Source organism: Topomyia yanbarensis, chromosome 3 (assembly GCF_030247195.1).
Source record: "Topomyia yanbarensis strain Yona2022 chromosome 3, ASM3024719v1, whole genome shotgun sequence".
NCBI classification, from domain to species: Eukaryota; Metazoa; Arthropoda; class Insecta; order Diptera; family Culicidae; genus Topomyia; species Topomyia yanbarensis.
In genome coordinates, this window is record NC_080672.1 from 246,205,102 (window position 1) to 246,230,884 (window position 25,783).

Genomic DNA, 25,783 nt, shown 5'->3' on the forward strand with positions numbered 1-25,783 from the left:
ATCAATAGCAATCCGATGGGAAGGTTGTACCTTTCATTTGACACTAAGCTTGTGCAAATAGATCCAGCCATCTCTGAGAAACAGAGGTGACATTTTTTCCACATACACACATACGCACACATATACATAACTCCGCTAGCAAATAATGGATCTCAATAGTAGCATGTCTAATAACTTACGTACTTGGAACTATTGAGAACCAGAGCTACAGGTCTAAAGCCCTGGTAAAGGAGGATGGTTGTGATGATCTGGGCCGCGGTCACCACGTAAAGCAAAAAAGTCCAAGGCATGAAGCGACCCGTGCCGAGGGATGAGTGATCGAGGGGGTGAAAAAGATGCTCGATCGTTAACGGAGCCTGTGGGGTACCTGGGCAACCCCCACAGTAAGCGTCCCTTATCACGTTACTGCGGAGCTCTGGCGTGGCGGAGCTTTCTTTTTCGCGCGAATCGTGGGATCAATGAGCGACGTGAAAAACAATAAAAACCAAAAAAACGGAGGTGCCGAACCCCATTGCTAAAGGTGGTTTGATGAGGTCTCCCCCCAGTGGAGAGAGTAGTGGAGAGACGGGAGCTGTATCTGACAGCACCAGTGACCCCCAGCAGTTGTAGAAAATAGCCCTACCAACCCGTATGATACTTTTGCAATTCCACTGTAAAACAGTAATGGAGTCTTTCACCTTAGGACTTGAATTATCCATCAAAAGATATAATCGCTGCATTGAGCAATCAGCTGATCTAAAAATATTCTAATTGTTGGGAGGAACGCTGAAAGTATACTCTTTAATGGTTCAGAAATATTGAATACTTTAAAAATCCAATCAAAAATTTTAAAAAAAATTTATAATCCTACCCCCGGTTGAGGCTCAGAGGAAGTCGAAATTTTATTATTTCCGGTAATGGTGTTCTGTTTGGATTGTACATTCCCAAAACCGGGCGGAATTGACTTCGGTTTTGAATCGGCATTTTTTCGCTTTGGGCGGAGTTTATCTATTGGAGGAGAAATTTTAAGGCCCTTCCTTGGCAGTTTGGTAAAAGAAAATTGTTTTCTTTTTTTTCGGGTAAAACAAATGATGTGCCTTCGCAAAAGAGATTATGACTACTAGCGGTCGCTTGTCGCTGCTAACACTGAAAATTTATCATCTCGCTCTCACATATGCTAGGTCCATTAGTAATGGGATACAACATGCTAGAGCGAAACCCCATGTTTCGGTCCGTGAATACATGGAGACAGTAGCGCTTTGCTCTCTCTAGTAGTTATAATCTCTTTTGCCTTCGCACGCTCCGTCAGAGTCAGACTGTTCCGAAAATAGAGATGTGTAAGTATTTTCTAGTAAGATGGATTTAGAAGTAGCATTTTCAGCATTTCTGCATAGGAGCGTTTAGACCTCTCCTTCAAGGATCGTTTAATTTTATCTTCGCGCAATTTATACATGGGACATGCAAGGAGCTCATGAGAGTTTTCTCCGCACATTAAATTTTTTTCTGAGTTTTTATAGCGTGTATCCTCTTGATGAGAACCTCCATCTATGCCACATCGTGTCTTATTGCAGCAGTAAGTGGCTGTGTGGCCAAGCTGTTTACAATTAAGGCAATTCATCACACGCGAACAGGGAGATGAATCTTATCGATAATGACATAGTTGGGCATCGCAGACCCAGAGAAAGTCACTCGAAACGAGTCTGACAGTCGATAAACTTTATTATCTCTTTCGTGTGATACTGAATGCAATTGTTTGCATTCAAGTATCTTTACGTCTTTATGTATGGTGTCCTTGAAACGATCAATTCCATGTTTAATTAAGTCATCAACAGTCAAACTCGATTCTGTGATGACCCCATTAATTTCAATGTCCTTATAAGGTATATACGCTCTATATTCACGCGTAAAAAGCTCGCAAGAAGCAATTGCGTTGGTTTGTTTGAGAATGCCAATGACAATGAGAATTTTATCTTTCACGGTGTCTTTGTCGAACAACTTTATTCAAAAAAAAAACGGCATCTGTAAAACTTCGGGATATGAAAGAATGGACTTTTCCCTTTCATTTGAAAGTAAAATTAAAATATTCTATCGGGGGGTCCATAAGAACTTTTCATTTTAAAGTTTTTTGATTGAAAACTTACGTTTTTAATGAAATTAATTCGCATTTTGCTACTAATTGGTACTATAGACATTCAAAACATACTAAAAGTGAGAATCTAATGAACAATCTCATTGTCTACAACTTCGTACAATGATATAAATTGACATAAAATCACCCGAGAAAGTTATTAAAATTTAATCAGTTTTTAGGTGTGCGTAGGGCATATGGATTAAGAAGTCGAATAACGAGGATGTTGGGTTTAAATTAACAGTAAATTCAGACAAATTTAAATGTATAAAAAGTCCCATTCTTAGCAGAAAAAATATATTTTCAGATTCCTCCGGATCTTGGGCTTTATGACACTTTATGAACAAGGAGGTGTGGGCAGGTATTGATCAAATTTATTCGATAATCTTACACTTTTTCAAGATCTTGATTAATGTAGTAACGGATTTTATCATGCCTTTTTCATTTTTTTCTCACTCTAGGAGATAGCTAATGTAAACTAGCATGACCCTTCTTCCTGATCCTATCCTGCTTAGTAAAATACAATTGGCTTAAATTCAAAGCTTTATATTTGAATGAACTAAAGTAGACAGTTCGAGTCATTGTAATAAACGACGCATTCTATTGCAACTTTGGGTTGAGAATCCTGTTTGTCTTTATCAACATTAAAAGAAAAATGATTGAATGATTTTGGGTTAGATTCATTTCATCAGAATGTATAGATGTAGATTATTGCTTGTCCTCAAATTTTATTTCCAAATCGAACACACTTCGCATAATCATAAAAAACCAAGTTTCATAATTTCCTTTAAGAAGAAATTTCGGAGTCGATACTCGTTGAACACGGATCACAACAGAAAACGAACAAGAAAATATCAGGCTGGACCATGCATTCAGTAAATTCTCAAAGTAATACAAGTCTGTTTATTGAAGATTTCCCTCATAATATGGGATAAGAGCAAAGACAATATATCAAGAAGACAGAGTTGCCAGTTCAGTTCAGAATCCGGAGATATTTACTGCAACGCGTTTTTCGGGTAATGGTGATACTTTCTATATCTACTTTTATATTGAGATCGCTATTTTCGTACAATAGACAAAACCTTTATTTCTCATTTAGTATTGCGATTCCCGTTCAATGTACAGCGATTCCCAAAAGTTAACAAACTTGAACATATATCTCATCGAATTATTTTTCTATTCTTCATGAAACTATCAATCAAGATTCTCAATCGAAATCAAATCAAATGACTGAATATCTAATCGAGGTTGATCAAATGTAAAGTTAAAGTTTAGGCCAAATAAAAAAGAAGAAACAAATATATCTGTGACAGAAAAAAAACTGTTTCATTTTGCTGCATTACCCAGCATCTTTCAAAAGAGTCTAAATTTCGTTCAAATTTTATCTACTCTTCTCTATATCTCCTTACTCCTAAAATATCATTGGTGCGCATAAAACCGTGGAAGTTGGAATTATGTTTTTTCCGCTTAAAGGCTGGACTTTGCTAGCATTCAGGTTCTTCTGAGCACACTGTTAAAATGAAGCAATCCATTTTTTACAAACGAAAATGTTTTTGCAATAAAACTTCTTAACCAACAGGCCCCGTGCGAATCTACAAAGTCTTTACTACAAAGTTGTACACAATGAAATTTTCCTTCAGATTCTCACTGTTGGGAATATTTGAATGTCTAAAGTACTACCTTGGGGCAAAAATGCGAACCAGTTTCATTGAAAAACCTAAGTTTTCAAACGAAAAATCTTTAAAATAAAAAGTTGTTCTGGAGCCCCCGACCGAATATTTTATTTCTACTTTCAAATGAAAGGGAAAGGCTCATTCTATCACATGCTGAAGTTTTAGGGATGCCGATTTTTTCGAATAAAAATGTTCTACCAAACACACCGTGCTTTATTAACTTTGACGATCTCTTTTACAACCAAGAATCGCGATGTAAAATCTTTTGAAATTTGGATAATATTTAGCGCCTTTACTTTACGCCTAATAAATACAATCCGTGATCCCGTTGACGACTCTAGGTAAATATTAATTCTAATCGGGTTTACATTTTCAGCAGTTGGCTTGTGGTATGACTCAATTTGATGTTATGCACCTCAGCTTTCCCTTCATAATTGAGATACAGAGGGCCTTGTCTGATTTTGCATATTATCCCATTCAGAATCAACTCGGTTAATGAATCTGATTACCTTACCAGGATTTGATTGCTAAATTTCAGAGGGCTGTAGGAACCCATTTCTAAGAATTGAATATCTGTAACTAACAAGAGCGCTGCAATCACAAAGTAGATGCTCCGCTGTCTCATTCTTAAATTGATAGAAACGACAACTAGGACTTTGAATTTTTCCCATTTTATGTAGATGATATCTACTAGGGCACTGACCGGTAAACAAACCAGTTATTATTCTAAGGTTCCTCTTACTTAGATTAAGTAAAGTTAGAGCGGCTTTGGCACTCGGCTTTATAAATTTCCTTGCATGCTTTGCAGTATCTGTGGTGTTCCAGTTCGATTCTACCATAGACATATTCCATTTCCTAAGTTTCATATTTAAAGTACAGGTTGAGACTCCGCAGAAAGGTTCTGGGCCTATAAACTCGGTCCGCCTTGTCTTGCCAAACTATCAGCTGATTCGTTTCCTTCAATTCCACTGTGACCGGGCACCCAAAGCAAGTTTACTTCATTATTCCCTGACAGTTGCTTAAGTAAGGTAATGCATTCCCACACTAACTTCGACTGACAAGTTGAGACTTTCAAAGCACTAAGAGCTGCTAAGTTGTATGAAAAGATACATATCGTTTCAAATCTATATTTCCTCTTGAGACAGATGTACGCACACTCAAGAATTTCTTGAAACTCCGCCTGAAATAGCAGTAGGCTTAGGAGGAGGGTCAGTTATTCGTTCTCCCATTTCGTCATTCATTTTAGAAAACTATCGCAAAAAGGAACAAAAATATACCTTTTATCTGCTTACTCTGATGTGATGAAGGTCAACACCGGTAGAACACACCTCATGTGTGTAACGTTGTAAACTCGGTGCCCGTTGTTTGACAATGTGACACTTGCTGTTCTTCTTCGTCGCGTTGCTTCTTCGGTAGACAAACAGGTCTACCTGCGACACTTCCAATCTCTTCCCGTTGAGCAACCCATCTTTATCACCACCACAAGCGCGCTCTATCCGTTTCCATCATCGCGGTAGACAAATGTGGCTACCTGTGGCTTGCTGGGGAAACCCCACTGTCGATGCGACACTTTTCGGTGCCACTTGTCGTCCTTCTTCGGCGTGTCGCTTCTGTGGTAGACAAATAGAACAAATGTGACGCTTCCTCTCTGGTCGATTAGACCAGAGACGACACCAATACTACAGACACGATCACTGTCGATTTCTACCCGCGGTTTGCTGTCAAAACACCATTTGTCGAAGACGCCATTGGCCACGCATGCGATGTCTCAACTGTCGACTCACACTTAACGAACTGGTCTCTCTTTCCCACTTCACAAATGCGTATAGCGTCTTGCACTCTGCCGTTCTCTCGAGAACAAAACTTTCCAGCTGGAGGCACAACCGTCTCAGCCGGTTGCAAATACTGTTATGAGCGGTTGAGATTGTCTACTACCCTCAATAAATGTTTTCAATACTACTTTCATACAACATGACTACTTGTCACGTGCAAATGTCTATCGACCGAAAAGTCAAGTACGCGTTATCATTAATAACTCACTCCAGTTAGCCGGCTGTTCGGAGTATGTATTATTTTTTTTGTCACAAAAATAGATCACAAGATATCTCAATAATATTTTCTAATAGCCTGGTGCCTAGAGTATCTCGGAGTCTGTGTCTCGTTTACGTAACGCCGCGTGTTCGTGATGATTTCGGAATTCTCGCAGCCCCCGTGTGTCGCCTGAATGTTAGTTTCGGCGTCACTCACATCAATATCAATTAGAGCAAGTTTGGCGATAGGCCGCTGCAATATTCCATCTCTGCTTGGAAACGTCCGTATTACGATACCCCTAAGCCACTTATTCCTCACGTTCTCATCTACAATCCACACTAATTCCCCTTCCTTAATTGCTCGTACGCAGTCGAACCACTTATTCCTGCGCGTAATAGTGGGTAGATACTCAAGGATTCATCTTCGCCAGAACTTGTCTAAAGTGTATTGAATCATGCTCCAACTCCCCTTAATTGCAGCCCCCTCATCAACCGGACTCTTTAGGTTAGGAATAAGTGCATCATCAGTGATTGTGCTCAATGGTACGAAGGTCAGTGGGCGATAGATTATCATGTGCTCTACTTCCGTTAGCAACGTGACAAAAGACTCTTCGTCAAGTTTTCGTGAGCTTGGAAGAGAACCCAGTGCAACTTTCACAGAGCGCACCATTCTCTCCCAACAGCCCCCCACGTGTGGTGCGGCGGGCGGTATGAAGCGCCACTCTGTACACGCATCCGTGAATGTACTGGCCAACTCTCAATTCATCTTCTTCAACTCCAGTTGTAATTCTCTACTCGCCCCGACGAAGTTGGTTCCGTTGTCGGTATATATCTCTTGCGGAGCACCCCTGCGAGCGATGAAGCGGCGGATTGCCTTTTTGCACGAATACGTCGACAAACTGCTTGCCATCTCCAGATGAATAGCTCTGACCGTTAGGCAGGTGAAAAGCGCTATTCAACGTTTTACAGTACATCTTCCGATTTTAATTAGGTATGGTCCAAAATAATCGATGCCGACAAAAGTAAATGGTCGCAGAAACGGAGTCAGTCGAACTCGAGGTAATGGCCCCATTTTTGGTACAGTGGGGACCGTTTTTTGTACTCGACACAACATGCACTTCTTCCTGGCGAGCTGTACTTGAACTCGCAACTTCGGGATATAAAATCGTTGCTTGACTTCATTCACAACGGGTTTCTTGGTTTGCATGACGAAGCTTCCGATGATACCAGTCCAGCAGTAGCTTAGTTATTCGGTGACTCTTCGGCAAGATGATGGGATATTTTGCATCATAGGAAATACAGTCCGCCTTCTCTGTTCGACCATCTACTCGCATTATCCCAAATTCATCAATTACCGGAGCTGCTGTCGCGATCGTGCTGCTTGCTTCTATCGTCTTTCGATCTTTTGCTTCCATTTTGCAGGTTTCGCTTGAGTATCGCGACTTCGTCCGGAAACTCCTCCGATGGTGCTAAACGCCACAAACTCCGTTCTGCCCTTTTCAGATCTTCGCTGGTTAATCCGTCTGTTTCCCGCGGCATCTTCAGAAATGATCGCCGACAGTTATCAAGGTAACGATGGACATACGCAACACATCGTAACAGACTTTCCCACTTCGAGAATCGCTCCAATGCAATAGCCGGACTCAAAATGTAGTGCGTGAAAACGAAAGCAGGACGAAGTTCCACTGTCGTTTCATTGGATACTCGACAATCTTTCGGCCACTCTGCTTCATAGAGAAATTCGGGTCCTCTATACCTCCGGCTATCTGGATCGAACGGCGGACCTTTTCCCCACTTTGTTGCTTCATCTGCGATGTTCAATCTTTGCTTCGATGTTCAACCTCGTAGGTATCCACCTCCATTCTTTAATGTGAGACAAACTCAGGATTTCATTAACTCGAAATGCAACGTATGGGCGATAGCGACGTAAATCTGAGTTGATCCACGAAATAACAGTGGTGGAATCCGTCCAGAAACAGGTACAGGTAGGCTGTAATGTGTTTTTCTCCTCAATAGTTTTCCTCAAACGGGCACCTAGAACCGCATCTTGTAGTTATAATTTGGGAATTGATAATGCTTGCAAAGGTGCCACTTTGGTTTTTGAAGCAACTAAAACACATCGTACTTGCCCACGCTCTTCTATTCTTAGATAAGCTACAGCAGCAAATGCCTGTTCGCTAGCGTCTACAAAAACATAAAGTTCCAAAGAATCAAAACTGCTAGCACTGTGGCCAGGGAAATAGCAACGAGGGATTGTAATATTTTCCATTGTTTTTAACAATGTCAACCATTATCTGCAGCGGGGAAACAACTCTTCCGGAATTTTGTCGTCCCATCCAATACGAGCCCTCCAAAAAACTTGCACTATGACTTTTCCGTGTACACTCAGGTTTTTTTTACGCGGGGGATACGAGCCGCGTAAATGAAAACCGCGTAAATGAAAACCGCGTAAATTTCAAAATCCTCGTAAATGAAAACCGCGTAAATTTCAAAATCCGCGTAAATGAAAACCGCGTAAATTTCAAAATCCGCGTAAATGAAAACCGCGTAAATTTCAAAATCCGCGTAAATGAAAATCGCGTAAGTTTCAAAATCCGCGTAAATGAAGACCACTTGAATTTAAGAATCCGCGATAAAGGGAACCTCATTGATGGATACCGCGTAAATTCCAAAATCCGCGTAAATGAAAACCGCGTAAATTTCAAAAGTCGCGTAAATGAAAACCGCGTAAATTTAAAAATCCGCGTAAATGAAAACCGCGTAAATTTCAAAATCCGCGTAAATGAAAACCGCGTAAATTTCAAAATCCGCGTAAAAAAACCGCGTAAAAAAACACCGCGCAAAAAAAACCGCGTAAAAAAAACTTGAGTGTACTCCTCATGTCATGTCCAAATTGGTGACTTCTTTAACATACATCTACTGATTGGAATCACCAGTAGATGCATATTAAAGAAGTCACTAGTTCTCTAAAATATAAAGTTTGACATAATGCAATACTCGTTCATCAATCATGAAAAATCACCCTAATAATACTAATTTTATTATTGTAAATTATTCCATTTGAATACTAAAACAACATTCAAGCGTCAGAATTCTAAAAAAATACGAATTCAATTGATTATTCAACTAAAATACAACAGTTGCATATAAAAGTATGTTTTAGTACACAAATTCATAAGAATTATGAAATAATTCACCAGTACGCATAATACATTGCATTTCGCGAACAATACACAAATTCGTTTTTAATACACTAATACGAAATAATTATGAACGAAAGCATCAATACAAAAAATAAAAATACACGTAATTTCGTGCAAAATACACGAATACGATTCTCAATGCGTTAATCTGAATCGAAAATACTGAAGTGAATCGCCCCTCGCATTGGAAGGCACAACACTTACCGAAGGAGCCGCATAGTTGAGATTGTTACTTGGTATAGCGATTTTATCCGCCTGTAGGGCTTTGACGTTCTCTTCTCTTGCTCGTTGCAGCTTTTCCATTTCGACGTTGTACCAGTCATCACTGAGTCCCGAAGACACCGATTCAGAACGCACATGCGATCGTTGCGACGCCGTCCTTTTCAATGCCGTAAATGAACGCACCTCTGACTTTGAGTGATTCCCGAAATTTTGACGTTCCTTCATACAATTCTGCCCGACATCCCAGACAATACATCTCTGGGCAAGTTGTTCTTCTCGTCGACGTGAATGGTCCAATTGTCGAAGGTGCTCTTGCTCAGATTCACGTAACCGCTGTAGCTCGCTATCTTTGTCTACCAGTAACTGCTGCTGCATTTCAAGCTTCGCCTTTTCTTGTCGCATATAATATGCCATTGCGATTTGAGATCTTCTTCCCTTCGTTGTTGTTCGCTCAAATCATTCGCTCTCTGACTATCCAGAGCTTTTAGTTGTTCTACCAGTGTCAATTCGCGTTTTCGACGAAGATCATTCTCCTTCTGGTGTTGCAACTCCTGCTTCCGTAAAGCAGCGGTACAGTGGCGCCACTGGTCGTACGATATTTCATTGGCCAACTTCTGACCAACCGCTCCAGTTGGTGCTGTCTTTGCTTCCTCCAATAACGATAACAAGGGCTGAATGTTCACAGATGGCAGTGTAGGAGAAATCAAATGGTATGATGATTTGTTCTCAACAACGACAACCGAATCATCTTCCAACTTGTCGTCGATTGTGATGCTTCCCGTCGTAGGTACAAGGGAACTCACATCCAAATCTGTTTTTGCGTGTGCCACTGGTGGTTGAATCGATGTGAGCTTGACACTATGTATATCGACGGAAACTGAACTGGTACCTTCGGTTCTTTTCATCTGTATCTCGATCCAATCTCCAACTCGATTGTTCGATTGGTAAGTACGGCAGCTGCGCTCGCTGGAAACCTCTTCTTCGTCCTGCTGGCTGCGTAAATCGTACTTTTTGGCAATATACTGCTTGGTGCGCTCCAGTTTCTCTTGTGTGGTCCTTTCGAGCAATGCCTGTGCTTGCTCAAAACGCTTCTTTTCCAGCTCGTCTTGCAACCTCTTTTCCTCCTCGAGTCGCTCGAGTTCCCGATCGATTCGTGCCTTTCTCGCACTAGATCTACTCGACTGACCCATAACAGAGCTAAGCGCTGGGATAGCAATCCGAGGCACACACAATATACCCGAGACGGTAGTCGTTTGAACGGTAGCAGTATCCACCTTAGCACAAGTGAAATGATACCATCGATCACAGTCTTTGCACTGGACCATATACCACTCAGCGTTGTTTGAACGGTCGCAACTAGCGCAGTCATGCTCGTTGCCATGCTCAGTATCAATCATCGTCGCTGTAAACGATGCATCATAAAGAATACTTCCCTCGTGGGACAGTTTTCTGTTAGCGAGGTTATGTTTTGCAGCCTTTGCCATGGTTTTAGTAACAGAGCGCGTTTGCCGCACAATCGACCGCCGATGCATGTCCATCTTCTCCGATAGATTCTTTAGTTTTCTGTTCGTGATGATTTCGGAATTCTCGCAGTAGAACACCCGGTTCTAGAGTATTCAGCTAAAGCTGTGAATAAATTTTATTTTTAGAGAACGATACATTTTAATCTTAGCTCTTACTTACAATCTAGTCTCCGATTTATTTTAATTTTTAAAATCTTTTAAATTTAAACAGGAATTGCTTCCGAAAATAGCATTTAGTTTTAATTTAGGCTACAAATACATTTTAGATTTGTAAATGAATATAAACACAATATAAATTTAATTTTAATTTTACTTTTAATCTCCTGCTTCCTATTAGTTTCAATGAATTTGACAAAGTGATGGGTTGTGCCACGTTATCTGACAGTTCACTGTGACGATGTCAACCGAATGTCAACGTTTGAGTTTTGGCTCAGATTCGTGGTCGTCTACGAGGGGCGTTTTTCCACCTACTTGTACCGAACACCGCGCGAGTGGTCCCTTTTCCAGTACCGATTAGGATTTCACAATACATAATCATAGTTTCTTGAGCATATCGCACGTTGAGGAGGGTGTACTATTCCCAAGTATCATACAAATGCTTCAATATGCAATTTCAAAAGGCTTTGATTAATCACGGAAACTCACGGGCGGTCAACTAAGCTAAGCTAAGCAACATTGGGTTACAAATAATAACTTTTTAGAATTTCTTTAAATGCGCGTAGCAATACGCTTTTCTATATATTTTCGTTATTGGAGTTTTTTCTTTTGCTCGGTATTCTTTTCCGATCCCTTTCTTATTCAAAATATATCAATTGGTGTATTTATATTCTTTGTTTCGTGTACTAATAAAACCGAAATACTTCTCTTTGATAAAGCGGACTTTAAAACTTCAACTTTCTCATAGTTGCTATTATAGAACTGCTACTTTGAACAAATAAACGAACCCTAAAACAGATAACAGCTTGCTACTTCCAAACATTTACCGCAAACTACAAAACCGATAGCTTGAAATGATTTTGCGATATACATAATTTTCTGCTGAAGTCTGGACCACTGCTCTTATGTGTTTTTAAAGGGAAGTCTTTCGATCGCGTTGAAACTCGTGATTTTCAACGAAACTAAAAACTGAAACAAATCAAATTGCAGTAATATTGTTCGAAGAATCTATAGAACAACGATAAAATTTTGAATATAATATTGGTTACATAGGTACCCCGAGCAAAAATATACTTCGGAAATACAAATTGATGAAAACTTTTTGTTTGTCGAATTTCAAGAAACCTAATTACTAATGCGAAACTGGCCAAATGGTGTAAATAGTGTCTTCGAAGGGTTTTATTAACATTACGAGTTCGTTCTAAAAGTGAGATATCTGTTTAAAACTACTCATTGAAAAACTACCTAAAAATTGATCACCATCAAAATGTTAAAAAATAAATGTTCTAGACCCCCCGATAGAACATTGCGAAGTTATGTTCAGATGATATCAAAAATGAGCTCAGCAGCTCAAAATCAGTTTAACTTGCGATTTTCAGCCAAATTAGGCAACATTTTAGGTTTTATCTGATTTTTGATCGAAGATCGAAGGTCCGTATGCAGCATAACATCTTAATATCAGTGTGCACCATATGAACCCGGATATTATGACGCAATATGATTTTCGGATGTTGTGACACAAGGATGAGGCCGGATCTTAAGATGTACTTTTAATTTTCGATCTTTCGTCGCACCCACAGCACTTTGAGACTAATATCAGACCTGGGACATTGTGACGCCGTTCTTATACGTCAGAATCTCGAACACTATGTGTGCATAACAGTTTCCAAGATATTTCGGACCTCCTTCGGACGTTATGACACGGTCCCGTCGTAGGTGTCGAACGATATACCACTAGCACGGATCACTCCCGAAAGCGCGTGATTAGGTTTGCATAAAATTCCTAAGAATGTCTTATTAGTAAAACAATATTTGTTTTCGCAACTACTACCATTACGTGTATTTAATCGATAAAGGCACGAAAGTATGGAGCTGGTAGTAGAAGTAGAAATGTCATCATTAGGAATAAAAGTATACCTTTTTATCACAAAATAGATTTATTGCTGTTCGTTTTGTTCTTCTGTATATTTATTTCGTGGTTTGTCAGCCCATAATAGCGATTACCTGTACTTTATATGCTATATACCGATAGACCGCAAAGAAGTTAACTAGATATGGATCGTAAAAAAATGACACTTAAGCCAGTCATATAAATGTTGTCCCTAACCTTCGTCGCCATGATGTGAAAAAAAATCATTTTCAATTATCAGTTGATAAAATTAGCCTCAACTATTACACGGTGCTACAGTGATTTTATGTTTTTAAGTGACCTTGTATGGTAGACGGGCCCTTATTCATCTCGTTAGTGAGGATGTCACACTATTTCGATTGTAACGCGGCTTATAGTGATTGGATTGCGCTTAAATAGGTATCAGCATTCTCACTTCGTTCCAAAGAAGCAGTAACATTAAAAATTCTACCATATGACCTAATGCGTTGAATAGAGATAGCAGATACTGCTCTAACTAATGTATTCAAATGGGTGGGATGAATACAGGAGCTCAGATGGATTAGGACTCAGTTACCCTATTTATCATCAAAACCGGTTGAAAATGACAGAGCTATTTTTTTTTCAAATTACAAACTTTTTCCATGAACTCTAGGATTCTAGAACTATATTTTCCATTTTTTCTCAATTATAACCTCGTAGTTTACACACACTTTCTACTTTTGAAAGTATATGTGAACGAGCAAAAAATATCGATTTTTTTTAAAAAAAATTATGGAACCATCCCGTGTAAGTTTCTAATTTGGAAAAATAATAACTGTGCCATTTTCAGCCGATTTGGATGTTAAATAGGTTGTTGGGTGCGGAATGAAATGTTCTTTTTGGATTGCAATTAAAACAAAGATGCTCCCTAATAAAAATGTTGACGAAAATATTTTTCATGGAAATACCGCAAAACAATGGTTAATTTCATATTGTTATCCCAAAACTCCATAGTATGTTTAACAAAAGAACATAATATAGCATACCGTTGAAAAGGTCATTACATTTTCTTTCCAGAATACTATAAAAATTGGTTGAAAAATAACCGTGTAGAAAACTTTTTAGTGCCGAGAAAAATAGTTTTTTGCCATAAATCAAGATTTTGAGGGTATATTAAATTGATCAAACGTGGTTTTGTGTTGTATTTGACCAGACCTACAACCTTTAACAGATCACTTGAAAAGTACGTTAAATTGTTTTTATTTTGTAGCAGCGTGATTATTGGGGCTGTTCATACACTATGTTCAATAGTGTGTATATACCAACTATCGATTACTTATTTATCCATTTCATTGTAATATAGTTTGTCTAATAAAAGTGGTACAAGAATGGTAAAGGGTCAAACCACTATCAATAATTGGAAAATGATCGCGATAAGTTTTCCACATATCTCATTTACGTAAGGCTTAGCGTTCAAAATATTCTTTCAAATATATCCTCTGAATGAATTTAAAATTCGATCCAAAATAAAAGTAAAGTCCAAATCTTGCGAAATAATATTTGTTAGCAGATGAGAGTTTTTCGGCATAGGTTTCGATTTATTTGTTATCTAAAGATTAAGTTGTTTAAATGAGACTACCGCCAAAGAAGAAAAGGATTTTCATTATTTAATCTCGGTTGAGTGACTAAAAGAGATATTGGACGTGATGTAATTTTCTATAATATAACTACTTGCCACCAACTGTTTAGAGTATAACCAGTTAACTTCAATATTATTTATTATGTTATACTTCACCTTATTTTAGCTTGAGTCTAAATAAATGATGTGCTTCTAATGTCATTGCAAAAAAATCATCAGAAACAAACCCTAAAATACATCACGAATGTAGGACGGATTAAATCAAATAGAACAAAGAAACACGCGGTGGTTCTCCTACCTTATAAGGGAGAAAAAGGTTGATTGACTACTTTTAGTATTGTATTTCCGAATAATATTCTACATGCATTTGGATCATCATATGAATGTACAGAGAATGGCTGCTAGTAAAATCAAGGCTGTTTGCGGCTTTTGTGGATCTACTTGAAAACTTCTAGTAAAATGATTCTTAAAGCCATAATTCAATTCTATTTTTAATAGATTTTCTTAGCAGAACCGTTATATTCCTTAGGGGAACCAACTTATACTCTAAGACTCTTAAATCTGATTCGAAATTTATTTCAGATGCAATTTTACTGACGTTATTATAGTGCCAGCAGGTTCGGTGACTTAATTGTAGCACTGAAAAATGTTTTTCATTCGTTTTGATAATCACGCACTCAATTCGCCACAAAGGCATGGCATTTTCGAACTATATTATAACAGTATTTTGCATTTTTGTACATACATATGTTGTAACCATCTTTCAGGAGAGTTTCAGCTGTGTACCGAACAGATTTTCTAAATTGTCTACATTGAGCAAACTTATCAAGCATTTCATTCCCATGGACCATGTCTTGTTTAATTAAAATAAATATTTTACATACTGTCTAGATGGACACCCAAGAATCATACCCCAATCACAAGAATAACAGAAGGAGTGTTCAATTTGTATGATTACCGTTATCCATTTTCGCCTTTTTCTTTGCCTGATCTACAGAAGCGGTCGCTAAGTAATTGGAACCTTCGAGATGAAGCGTACTTTGTCGGTGTGATTTTCGTACTAGGCAGATCACGGCAATAACGAAAAGGAAGCCGCCAAGAGCAAAAAGTGCAACTGTGAGTATAAATTTAGCCTTTGGTGGAACAGTTGTCGCAACCTTCATTAACTCCAGTATCTGATCAGGAAGTGAATCGATGCCTTCTTCGAACCACAAAATGGGGAACACGATGTCTGGAAAGTTGGCCACCTGTTTGATGTCCACGACTTGACTGACGGCCAGGTTGATCTGTATGCGAGCTCGGGCTCGAAGCGCAGTGCCCATTTCCTGGAAAATAAATTGATAAATAATTACAACAAACGTCACTTTATTAGGCAATATAAGTCCTTTTATAGGTTTCAATCAGTGTCTCTATTTTATATAACAAATTTGATTTATTTTGCTATTGTTATAGAATAACATAAAATTACTAACACGCAGTGATAAAACTAGTTAGTCATTAAGAGCTTCAAGTACAATGGCAAATATTAGGTGATTGAAGAGTTAGGTGAAACTTAGTCCCCTGCACTTTTTCAAGTTTGTTCCTGTAAACATCGATTCGGCAGCGAAGTTTGGCAAAGAAGATTTTTTAATTAATATGGACCAAAACGCAAAAAACGAAACAACGTGAAATTTTTTTCTTTTTCTTTCCGCGTTTTTTTATTTTTTGTAGTTAATAGACATCCTGAAGTATCGAGCATGCAATTGTCAACTCAAAACTGTTATTGATATCGAAAATATTACGCTCGATTTTACATTGCCTCTTAGTGAGAAAAAACAAGCGAAAATTGAACGCTAAATTAAAAACCTGTTTTAATCCACCTAGCGGTGCAATTGTTCATTTCTCAATCATGAACACGAGAATGTTTGCGTTGTTTATATTCATTAAAACCTTTCAATGCATATATTACATTTTATTATTATACATGACATGACAAATATACAAGAAAAGAAATCATTATTCGAGTTCTAAAATTTTGCAAAAGAAAAAACAGCCATGGTAATATTGACCTGAATAAAGGTGCGAAATCGGCAAAGTCCCAAAAAAGTCGATTCTTGTAAATAAATTTTTTTTTTGTGATAACATAAAATCTCGACGTTTCATGCATTTTAAAGATGTTTGGCCTCAAAAATACGAATTCGATTTCTAAAATTTCATGGGGTCCCCCCTTTGAAAAAAAAATTGAGTTCCGGCTTATATTGGAATTTCATATGTGACCGGACGGTTCAGTCTATGTTTCCGGAACCATATAAGCGATCCGTGCGAAATTGTATAGACATCTGTGGTGATAATATAGCTACCATTTAGGACTAAGTTTGTGAAAATCGCCCCAACCATTTCCGGGAAACTGATATGAGTTTGCTAGTTTTGAGGGGTTTGCTAGTTTTGAGGGGTTTGCTAGTTTTGAGGGCTAGTTTTCCCGGGCACTTCCGGAACCGTCTATGGTGGTAAATGTAGTCAACGAAAGTTTGGTTGGCCGTCAGTGACCTTGAACTGCAAATTTAAGTCGTTTGAGAGACATTTTAGCAAAATTTTACCTTTTTTGCTTTCATCGGAGTATCGGTTTGAATCACAATTTGCTATGTGATCGCACGCCACAACCCGTAACTCTGGAACCGGAAGTCGGTTCGGGATAAAATTTAATAGCCGTTTACGGGGACGCAACATCTTTCATTTGAGACTAAGTTTGGTTGATTCGGTCTAGCCATCTCCGAGAAACCGATGTGACTGTTATTCTGAATTTGGATACTTCCGCCGTGGCTTCCGGAACCAATGGTGGCCAAACTTTTAATGGCTGCTAGTGACCTAGTACTACAAATCCAAGCAGATGTGCCGACATTTTGGAAAAATTTTCACCTTTATACATTCATTGCAGAATTTATTAAAATCGACATTTTCTACGTGACCGTACTCATCACCCTGTAATTCCGGAACCGGAAGTCGGATCCATTAGAAATTCAATAGCAATATGGGAACGTTGCACCATTCATTTGAGACTAAGTTTGTGAAAATCGGTTCAGCCAGTTATATAGTTATATTCAACATATGTTATTTTTTACGTACTAGTATTTTTTCAGGTAGATTAAAGTTAAGTAAACGCAAGGAGTATTCGAAGAAACAAATTTTTATCAGTTTTTGCATGATAAAGTATTCAGTCGCTTTTTTTAATGTAACGTGACAGTCCAAAATCCCAAAAAATCTTTTTGTGCGTAGTTTACCACGTAAACAAAACATAAACATCAAATTTTCTTCGAGCATTTTTACCTATTTTCTAAAAAAAATAAAACAATGGCGATATATTTAGGTATGTCATTGTGTAGAGTTAAAAACAATTTGTAACGTAACTGACTTTTTTCATAGATTATTTAATTTTTTTTAACTGTGTTGATTTTATAGCCCATAAACCTACTTTATATATTCAGAACAAGTTAATCATTTCTGCAATTACTTTTTTCTCTTCAAAAGCGAAGTTGGAATGACAATTTAATATAACTATTGTACGATTTCACCCGGGAAATTCTGTATTGATAGCATAGGGGCAAATGCCAAAATGAACAACATTTTTGGTGAAACATGATTTTGAGATTATTAACGTTAAAAGTTTTACGGCACGCCCTCCGCCCACGTAAAGGAACAAGATGAACAGTGCTATAACTTTGCTTTTACGGCTTAGACCTCTGTAAAAATTTAAGATACTTTCATAAGAATTTATACTTTAAGATAAAAGAATAAAAAGTTCGACTTTTTGACCGACTTCATCATATATGTTTGTATAAACCCTTAACGAATTAGTCCGAAACCCATTAATGGGCTCATTACCCTACATGTAAATAAGCAAATTAATTGTAAAAATATTAAAAGTGCTAGGACACAACATGTGGCTTAACTGGATCAAAATGTAGTATGCCTTTCGGTTTTTCAAAAAGCGTGATATAATCGATGCAAAACCGTGATATAATCGAGGGTGATATAAACTAGTATTAATATAAACGCATAGTGATATAATCGAAACATTATTGTATTAATTTTCGTAACACTACAACAATACAGAGCGATCATAATATCTCTACGAATATCTAAGTTTTTTAACGCATTTTCATACATGTAGTCGTTCTTGAAACTCTTGAAAATAAATTTCTTTAGACTCAGTTCTTTTGTCCCTGCTTCGGGAGTGATATCTATGAATTAGGGGCCGTGCACTAATTACGTAAGGCTTTTTTAGAACTTTTCAACCTCCCCCTCCCCCAGATAAGAGTTCGTAAGATTTTGGAATACTCCCCCTCCCCCTACATAAGAACTTATCAGGACAAAATTTAACTATAATCATCTGCAGTAATTTTATTTGCATCCTAATCTCCCTAGTACAAGTTTCGGAATACCTTTTGGGATATATTCAGACACTCTGATTTGGTCCACATAAATGGATTCGCTATATTCTACTTCTTTTGAATCTATTTCCTTGGGATGTGGAACTCAAAAGAATTTATAACCTCTTCTGGTTGAATTTATTCTCAGTTTCAACTATAACGCTATTACTATTACACACTTTGGAAATATTCGGTAAACAAGATCTTTGACAATCACATGATAGAAAATTTCCCAGATACCTTGCAGATTTGAAGCGCAAGTTTGAAAAGAAGGATGTTGGCCTAACCAATTCCCGATCAAAACAATGTGCCACCAAGAGTCCTGTAACTGCTCCAAAACCATCGATAATTAGGCCACTTCTAACGTTAGCAACAAACAACAAAATTCCATAACTAATTTAACAATCATATTATTTCGCTGCAAAACACTTCAATTCGAGGTCCGCCCTTCCTTGACCATGATGTACAATATGTGCTCATTTTGTTTGAAATACCATATGTTCATGTCACAAATAAGAAATAGTTTCTTTTCTTATAAAAGGAATATTTTTCTTATTGATTTCATTTTCCCTGCATGTTTTTTGGTCATACGTAAGAAAGGACGAACCCTGCCTCCCCTTCAGATAAGAATTTGTAAGATATTTTGAAACCCTCCATCTTCCCATATGCCCTTAAGTAATTAGTGTATGGCCCCTTAATAATTTTATTTAACTTAGAATCCTACCACTAACGCGCGGGCCTACGTGACGCTTTGTGCTAGGACAAATGACAATCGTCGTCCATTCGTGGAACTTTGGATGGTTTCGCATTTATGCTGATCTTGTATAACAAAGTGGCAGTAAGGCTGGTATCCACCATACGCCTTACCTAATGAAATTTAAAAATTTGCTGCAGTTGAATTTTTAAATCTACAAAAAGAATGTTTACATAAATTTTTAAAATATAACTGAATGAATAATAAAATAATTTTATTATTTTTCTTTCCATATATCCACCACACGTCTTTCCTAATCTTCTACTATTCTTTCGTATGGTTTGATTCTACATTTGTGAACTAAATCTTCCTTTCAATTAATCAAAATTTCTTGAATGGTCCGTGATATTTTGCTTCTAACTTTTTAGCAGTTTCGTTCTTAAGCCAGACTAGGTCACCTGGCTTGTACATTTGAAGTTTGGCTTTTTTGTTAATATTCGCTGTTCTCTTCGTTTTTGCCTTTCTCATATAGAAAGGTTATGCAATTGCTCCAAAAACCGACTTTCTAACAGAGGCCCGGAGGGCCGAGTCCCCTATACCATTCGATTCAGTTCGTCGAGATCGGAAAAAGTCTGTATGTGTGTGTGTGTGTGTATGTGTCAAAAAATGTCACTCATTTTTCTCAGAGATGGCTGCCCAAACTTAGTCTCAAATGAAAGGTACATCCTTCCCATCGGCTGCTATTGAATTTTATGTCGATCGGAATTCTGGTTCCGGAGTTACGGGTTTAACAGTGTGGCCACACAGCAATTTCCCATATAAACTGGTACCACTATGATATCAAATCAAAATGATACAAAACTTTTTAATTTAAAATAGGTGCAAAATTACTTGGATTTGCCAGTCTATCCATGAAACACCGATATTTGAAGCAATTTCGAAAAAAAAAATTGTCTCATTAACCATATTGATTACCATAGACGGCTACGGAAGTGCCCCAGAAAAGCGGCTACCTATCGAAATTAATACACTCACACCAGTTTATCGGATATGGTTGGATCGATTTTCATAAACTTTGTCCCAAATAAAACGTATATTTTTCCCATAGACGTCTATGAAACTTCACACGGATCGCTTACATTGTTCCGGAAATATAGACTGAACCGTCCGGTCACATATGAAATTCCCATATAAGCAGGAACTAAACTTTTTACTTTTCTCATATAGAAAGTTTATGCAATTGCTAAAAAAACCGACTTTCTAACGGAGGCCTGGAGGACCGAGTGTCATATACCATTTGACTCAGTTCGTCGAGATCGGAAAATGGCTGTGTGTATGTATGTGCGGATATATTAACAAAATGTCCACATCGTTTTCTCGGAGATGGCTGAAACGATTTTCACAAACTTAGTCACGAATGGAAGGTACAAGGCTCCCATCGGCTGCTATTGAATTTCATTTAATTCTGATTTCCGGTTCCGGAGTTACGAGTTGAGGAGTACGGTTACATAGAAAATCTTGTTATAATTTGTCCACATCGGTTTCTCGGAATTTTCTGAACCGATTATCACAAACTTAGTCTTAAATGAAAGGTACAACGTTGCCATCGGCTGCTATTGAATTTTGTGTGGATTGGACTTCTAGTTCCTGAATTACAGGATGATGAGTACGATCACGCAGAAAATCCCGATTTCAACGGATACTGCGATTAATGTATAAAGGTGAGATTTTGACATTAAAAATGTCTTACTCCACTATCTGGGGCTAGGTGTCATTCTAAAATCTAAACTATCTCCCATGTAACGAAACTATGTAAGGTTTGCACGCTTATAACTCCGATATTACTAGATGGATTTTAATCATTCATACACCAACCGATTCAGAAACACCTAACTTAAATATTGGTAATAATTTAATATCTCCCCAATAAAGGTAGACTTTTGAAAATTGGTAAAATTAAAAAGTTCACAAAAAACGGGAATAATACCATTCGTGAGGCAGATTTCTCAGACACAGCCGTCAAAAGAGGGCAGCTTAGTTGCTCAATGAAACACGAAAAGTCATAAATAGAAGCAACGCATGTCCGTTTAAATTAGTTGTTGCTCTTATCCCACACGAGCAACGTCGTCTCCGGGCGATGCAATAAGCGCTATCGATTTTCGGTAACGTTGGCATTTGCACACACTCGCACCTAAGTGACTAAACCATATACGGTTAGTTTATAAATAGAGGTGACGCGTACCCATTTGAATCAGTTTTTGTTCTTATGTCGAACGGGTAAGATCATGGCTGCAGCGTCTGGGCACTACAATAAGCGGTAGACGCTATGCATTTTCGGCAGCGGTGGCCGTGTGCGGATTTTTCGGGTACCAGCAAGGTGTCACAGAATGATTTGCAAAGTGGGTGGGCGGGGTGGTTTGGATTTAATTCAATACGGTGTGTGCTGCTTAAGAGTGTTGCGTTTGAAAAAAAAAAAGATGGGTGGGTAATGTCTGCGACATAACCGGAGAGATGTAGAATACATAAGGAACACGTTCTTCAAATATGTTGATACTCATTAGGATTTTCGGACAAAAGCTGATTTGGGCGAGGAATATTTCAAATTATTCTTTACAAAAATGACGGTGGTCCTGAAAAGGACCGGTTTTGTTGGCGTTGTTGGCCTTGGTGAGGGAGATGGCTAACGATGAAATTAATTGTTAGCATGAGGAAGTCGCGTAGTACTGGCCAATGGAAGAACAGATAATAATTGATTCCTGAAAATCAATTTTTCTTTATTCATGTAAATTATACATACTTACAAATCTAACAGAAGATTCCTGATCATATTTCTGAATCATTAGTGCGAACATTGTGTAATTTGGTTAAGTACAATGAAAGTTACAAACTTTCCAAACTCGACCTTCTGTTCCTTCAGAAATATTGAAATGGGGTGTCTATATTAAACCGTTAGTCGTGGTCACAATAAAAAAAGATGGGTGGGTAATGTCTGTCACATAACCGGAGCGTCGTGATTTCAATTCGAGACGTTAATTTAAATCTAATAATATTCAACAGAATCACGTTTGAATGGGAAATTTTCAAATAATTCTCTATGGTAATAATGGTGGTTCTGAAAAGAACCTTTGGTATCGGCGTTGGTGTTGATGGTGATGCGCTGGATCGTTGGATATTTTTGGCATGATAGTTACGTGCCTGGCGAACTGTTTTGTAGCCTCGAACAAAACGACAAGACTGGCTTCTTCGGGTACCATTACGGCTGAACTTTATAAGCTTAGCTCGACTTTGAAATCCTGCACAATCTCACGAATCAGACACTGGTAGGGCCATTTTGTTTGCTACTAGCACGGAGCTGCACAAAAAATCATTTAATGCAGTTAGTTCACGGGGGCTGCCAAAAAGCTTGAATAGAAGCATGCGACTTCAACGTTTCTCTTAAACACATGCAACAACACATTCGTTTTGGTAATACTGATAATAACAGTAGAAAGGAATGGAAAAGCAGTGCACGAAACGAGCGAGAGGATAATTTAAATTTTTGTTCCGTGTGCAAGCTACTTCTTTCCACCCAACGTATTATGTTGCTTGTTGAAAATTTGCTACACACCTTAAAATGAAAGTTTCAGTTTAACTCTCACTAGAACACAATTGATTGGTCCTGAAAAGAACCGTTGCTTTTATTGTAATTTACGCCCACTCCCACAAACCGACCAAGTAGGCATCACTGGCTTCATTACGGCTGAGTTTTGTAAGCGTAGCTCGACTTTGAAGTAATACACAACCTTACGAACCAGACGCTGGAATGTTAGCCAGCGGATTAGTTGCTCCGTTGCCCTTTAGTTGGGGCGAAATACTAGCATGGCGACAGTTCCTGATCGGTAGCTGGTTGCGATGGGCCACCAGCAGCTGGGGCACTTTTGCGGACCGTCATCATCGCCAACTGTTTTCCTCCGGTGGACTGGCTGCTTGCTAGTGCTTGAACGAATACGAATGATGAGAAAAACCGACCGACCAATATTCATATATGAAAACACGAGAAAGCACTACTATCGCTCTCCCGCTCGTTTTCGTGCCATTCCTGTGCCTTTCCTTTCCGTTCGGCTACCGATACTAGCATAACCAAAACGAATATTCTGTCTTTCCATCGCCTTCAATCTAGTGGCCAGTGCTAGCAAACTTGCATGTTCAGTTTTTCAATAACAACATTCCAACAATATTTTCAAAGAATGTTGCAGATTTGAAAAGAAGGAAGGAGAAGATTTTCACAAATTTAAATTCTTTTGTCTTATTTGTTAGCGCTGATAAAGGCTATTTAGTTTGCTACTAGCAAGGAGCTGCACAAACAAATCGATTTATGCAGTTAATCAACGGAGGCTGCCAAAAAGTTCGAATAAAAGCATGCGACTAGTGTACTTTGCATGTTCTATATTTTATCAATACTAGAGAGGATCAATAAAATAATTCAAATTGTTATAGCGACATGCATTTGTGGCAACACTGGCCATGAGATGGTGGGGGAACACGCACATTCGTTTTAGTTATGACGGTAGTAGCAGCAGAAAGGAATGGAAAAGCAGTGCACGAAAACGAGCGAGAGAGGATAATTTAAATTCTCTTTCTTTCTTTCCACACATCGTATTTCTTATATTGCTTTCTGAAAATTATTTGTTATACACTATAAAATGTAAATTTCAGTTTAACTCTTATTAGAACACAATTAATTGGTCCTGTAAAGAACCGTTTATTGTTTTATTGCGGGAGCATAATTCAGACGCACTCCCCGCGGACACGGTGAGCTAGAAAGCACTATTTTGCATTCTCGAACAAACCGACCAAGTAGGCATCGTTGGCTTCTCGGGGCATCATTACGACTGAGCTTTGTAAGCGTAGCTCGACTTTGCAGTCCTGCACAATCTCACGACCCAGACGCTGGAACGATAGCCTACTCTGTTGCCCTTTAGTTGGGGCGAAATTCTTGCAGGGCGACAGTTCCGATGAGTCACCAGTAGCTGGGGCATTTTTTCCGTCCGTCGCTATTGCCAACTGCTTTCCTTCGGTGGACTGGCTGCTTGCTAGTGCTTGAACGAATACGAATGATGAGAAAAACCGAACGACCAATATTCATATACGAGAAAGCACTACTATCGCTCTCTCGCTCGTTTTCGTGCCATTCCTGCGCCTTTCCTTTCCGTTCGGCTACCAATACTAGCATAACCAAAACGAATATTCTGTCTTTCCATCGCCTTCAATCTAGTGGCCAGTGCTAGCAAACTTGCATGTTCAGTTTTTCAATAACAACATTCAAACAATATTTTCAAAGAATGTTGCAGATTTGAAAAGAAGGAAGGAAAAGATTTTCACAAATTTAAATTCTTTCGTGTTATTTGTTAGCGCTGATAAAGGCTATTTAGTTTGCTACTAGCAAGGAGCTGCACAAACAAATCGATTTATGCAGTTAATCAACGGAGGCTGCCAAAAAGTTCGAATAAAAGCATGCGACTAGTGTACTTTGCATGTTCTATATTTTATCAATACTAGAGAGGATCAATAAAATAATTCAAATTGTTATAGCGACATGCAATTGTGGCAACACTGGTCATGAGATGGTGGGGGAACACGCACATTCGTTTTAGTTATGATGGTAGTAGCAGCAGAAAGGAATGGAAAAGCAGTGCACGAAAACGAGCGAGAGGATAATTTAAATTCTCTTTCTTTCTTTCCACACATCGTATTTCTTATATTGCTTTCTGAAAATTATTTGTTATACACCATAAAATGTAAATTTCAGTTTAACTCTTATTAGAACACAATTAATTGGTCCTGTAAAGAACCGTTTATTGTTTTATTGCGGGAGCATAATTCAGACGCACTCCCCGCGGACACGGTGAGCTAGAAAGCACTATTTTGCATTCTCGAACAAACCGACCAAGTAGGCATCGTTGGCTTCTCGGGGCATCATTACGACTGAGCTTTGTAAGCGTAGCTCGACTTTGCAGTCCTGCACAATCTCACGACCCAGACGCTGGAACGATAGCCTACTCTGTTGCCCTTTAGTTGGGGCGAAATTCTTGCAGGGCGAAATTCTTGCAGGGCGACAGTTCCTGATCGGGTTGCGATGAGTCACCAGTAGCTGGGGCACTTTTTCCGCCGTCGTCATTGCCAACTGCTTTTCTTCGATGGACTGGCTGCTTGCTAGTGCTTGAACGAATACGAATGATGAGAAAAACCGACCGACAGATATTTATATAATCGCGCTAATA

At 38.5% G+C, this 25,783-nt stretch overlaps 1 protein-coding gene across 8 annotated transcripts in view; it reads right to left on the minus strand.

Moving 5' to 3' along the window:
• Window positions 1-12,832: 12,832 nt before the first annotated feature.
• The window catches only part of LOC131692871 (scavenger receptor class B member 1), a 285,198-nt gene continuing 272,247 nt past the window's right edge, over window positions 12,833-25,783 (minus strand). For all 8 annotated transcript variants that reach the window (XM_058980215.1, XM_058980210.1, XM_058980212.1 and 5 more), the window contains one exon: window positions 12,833-15,748. In XM_058980215.1, the coding sequence (XP_058836198.1) occupies window positions 15,365-15,748 (384 nt within the window). In that variant the 3' untranslated portion in view covers window positions 12,833-15,364. The remainder of the gene's footprint in view (window positions 15,749-25,783) is intronic.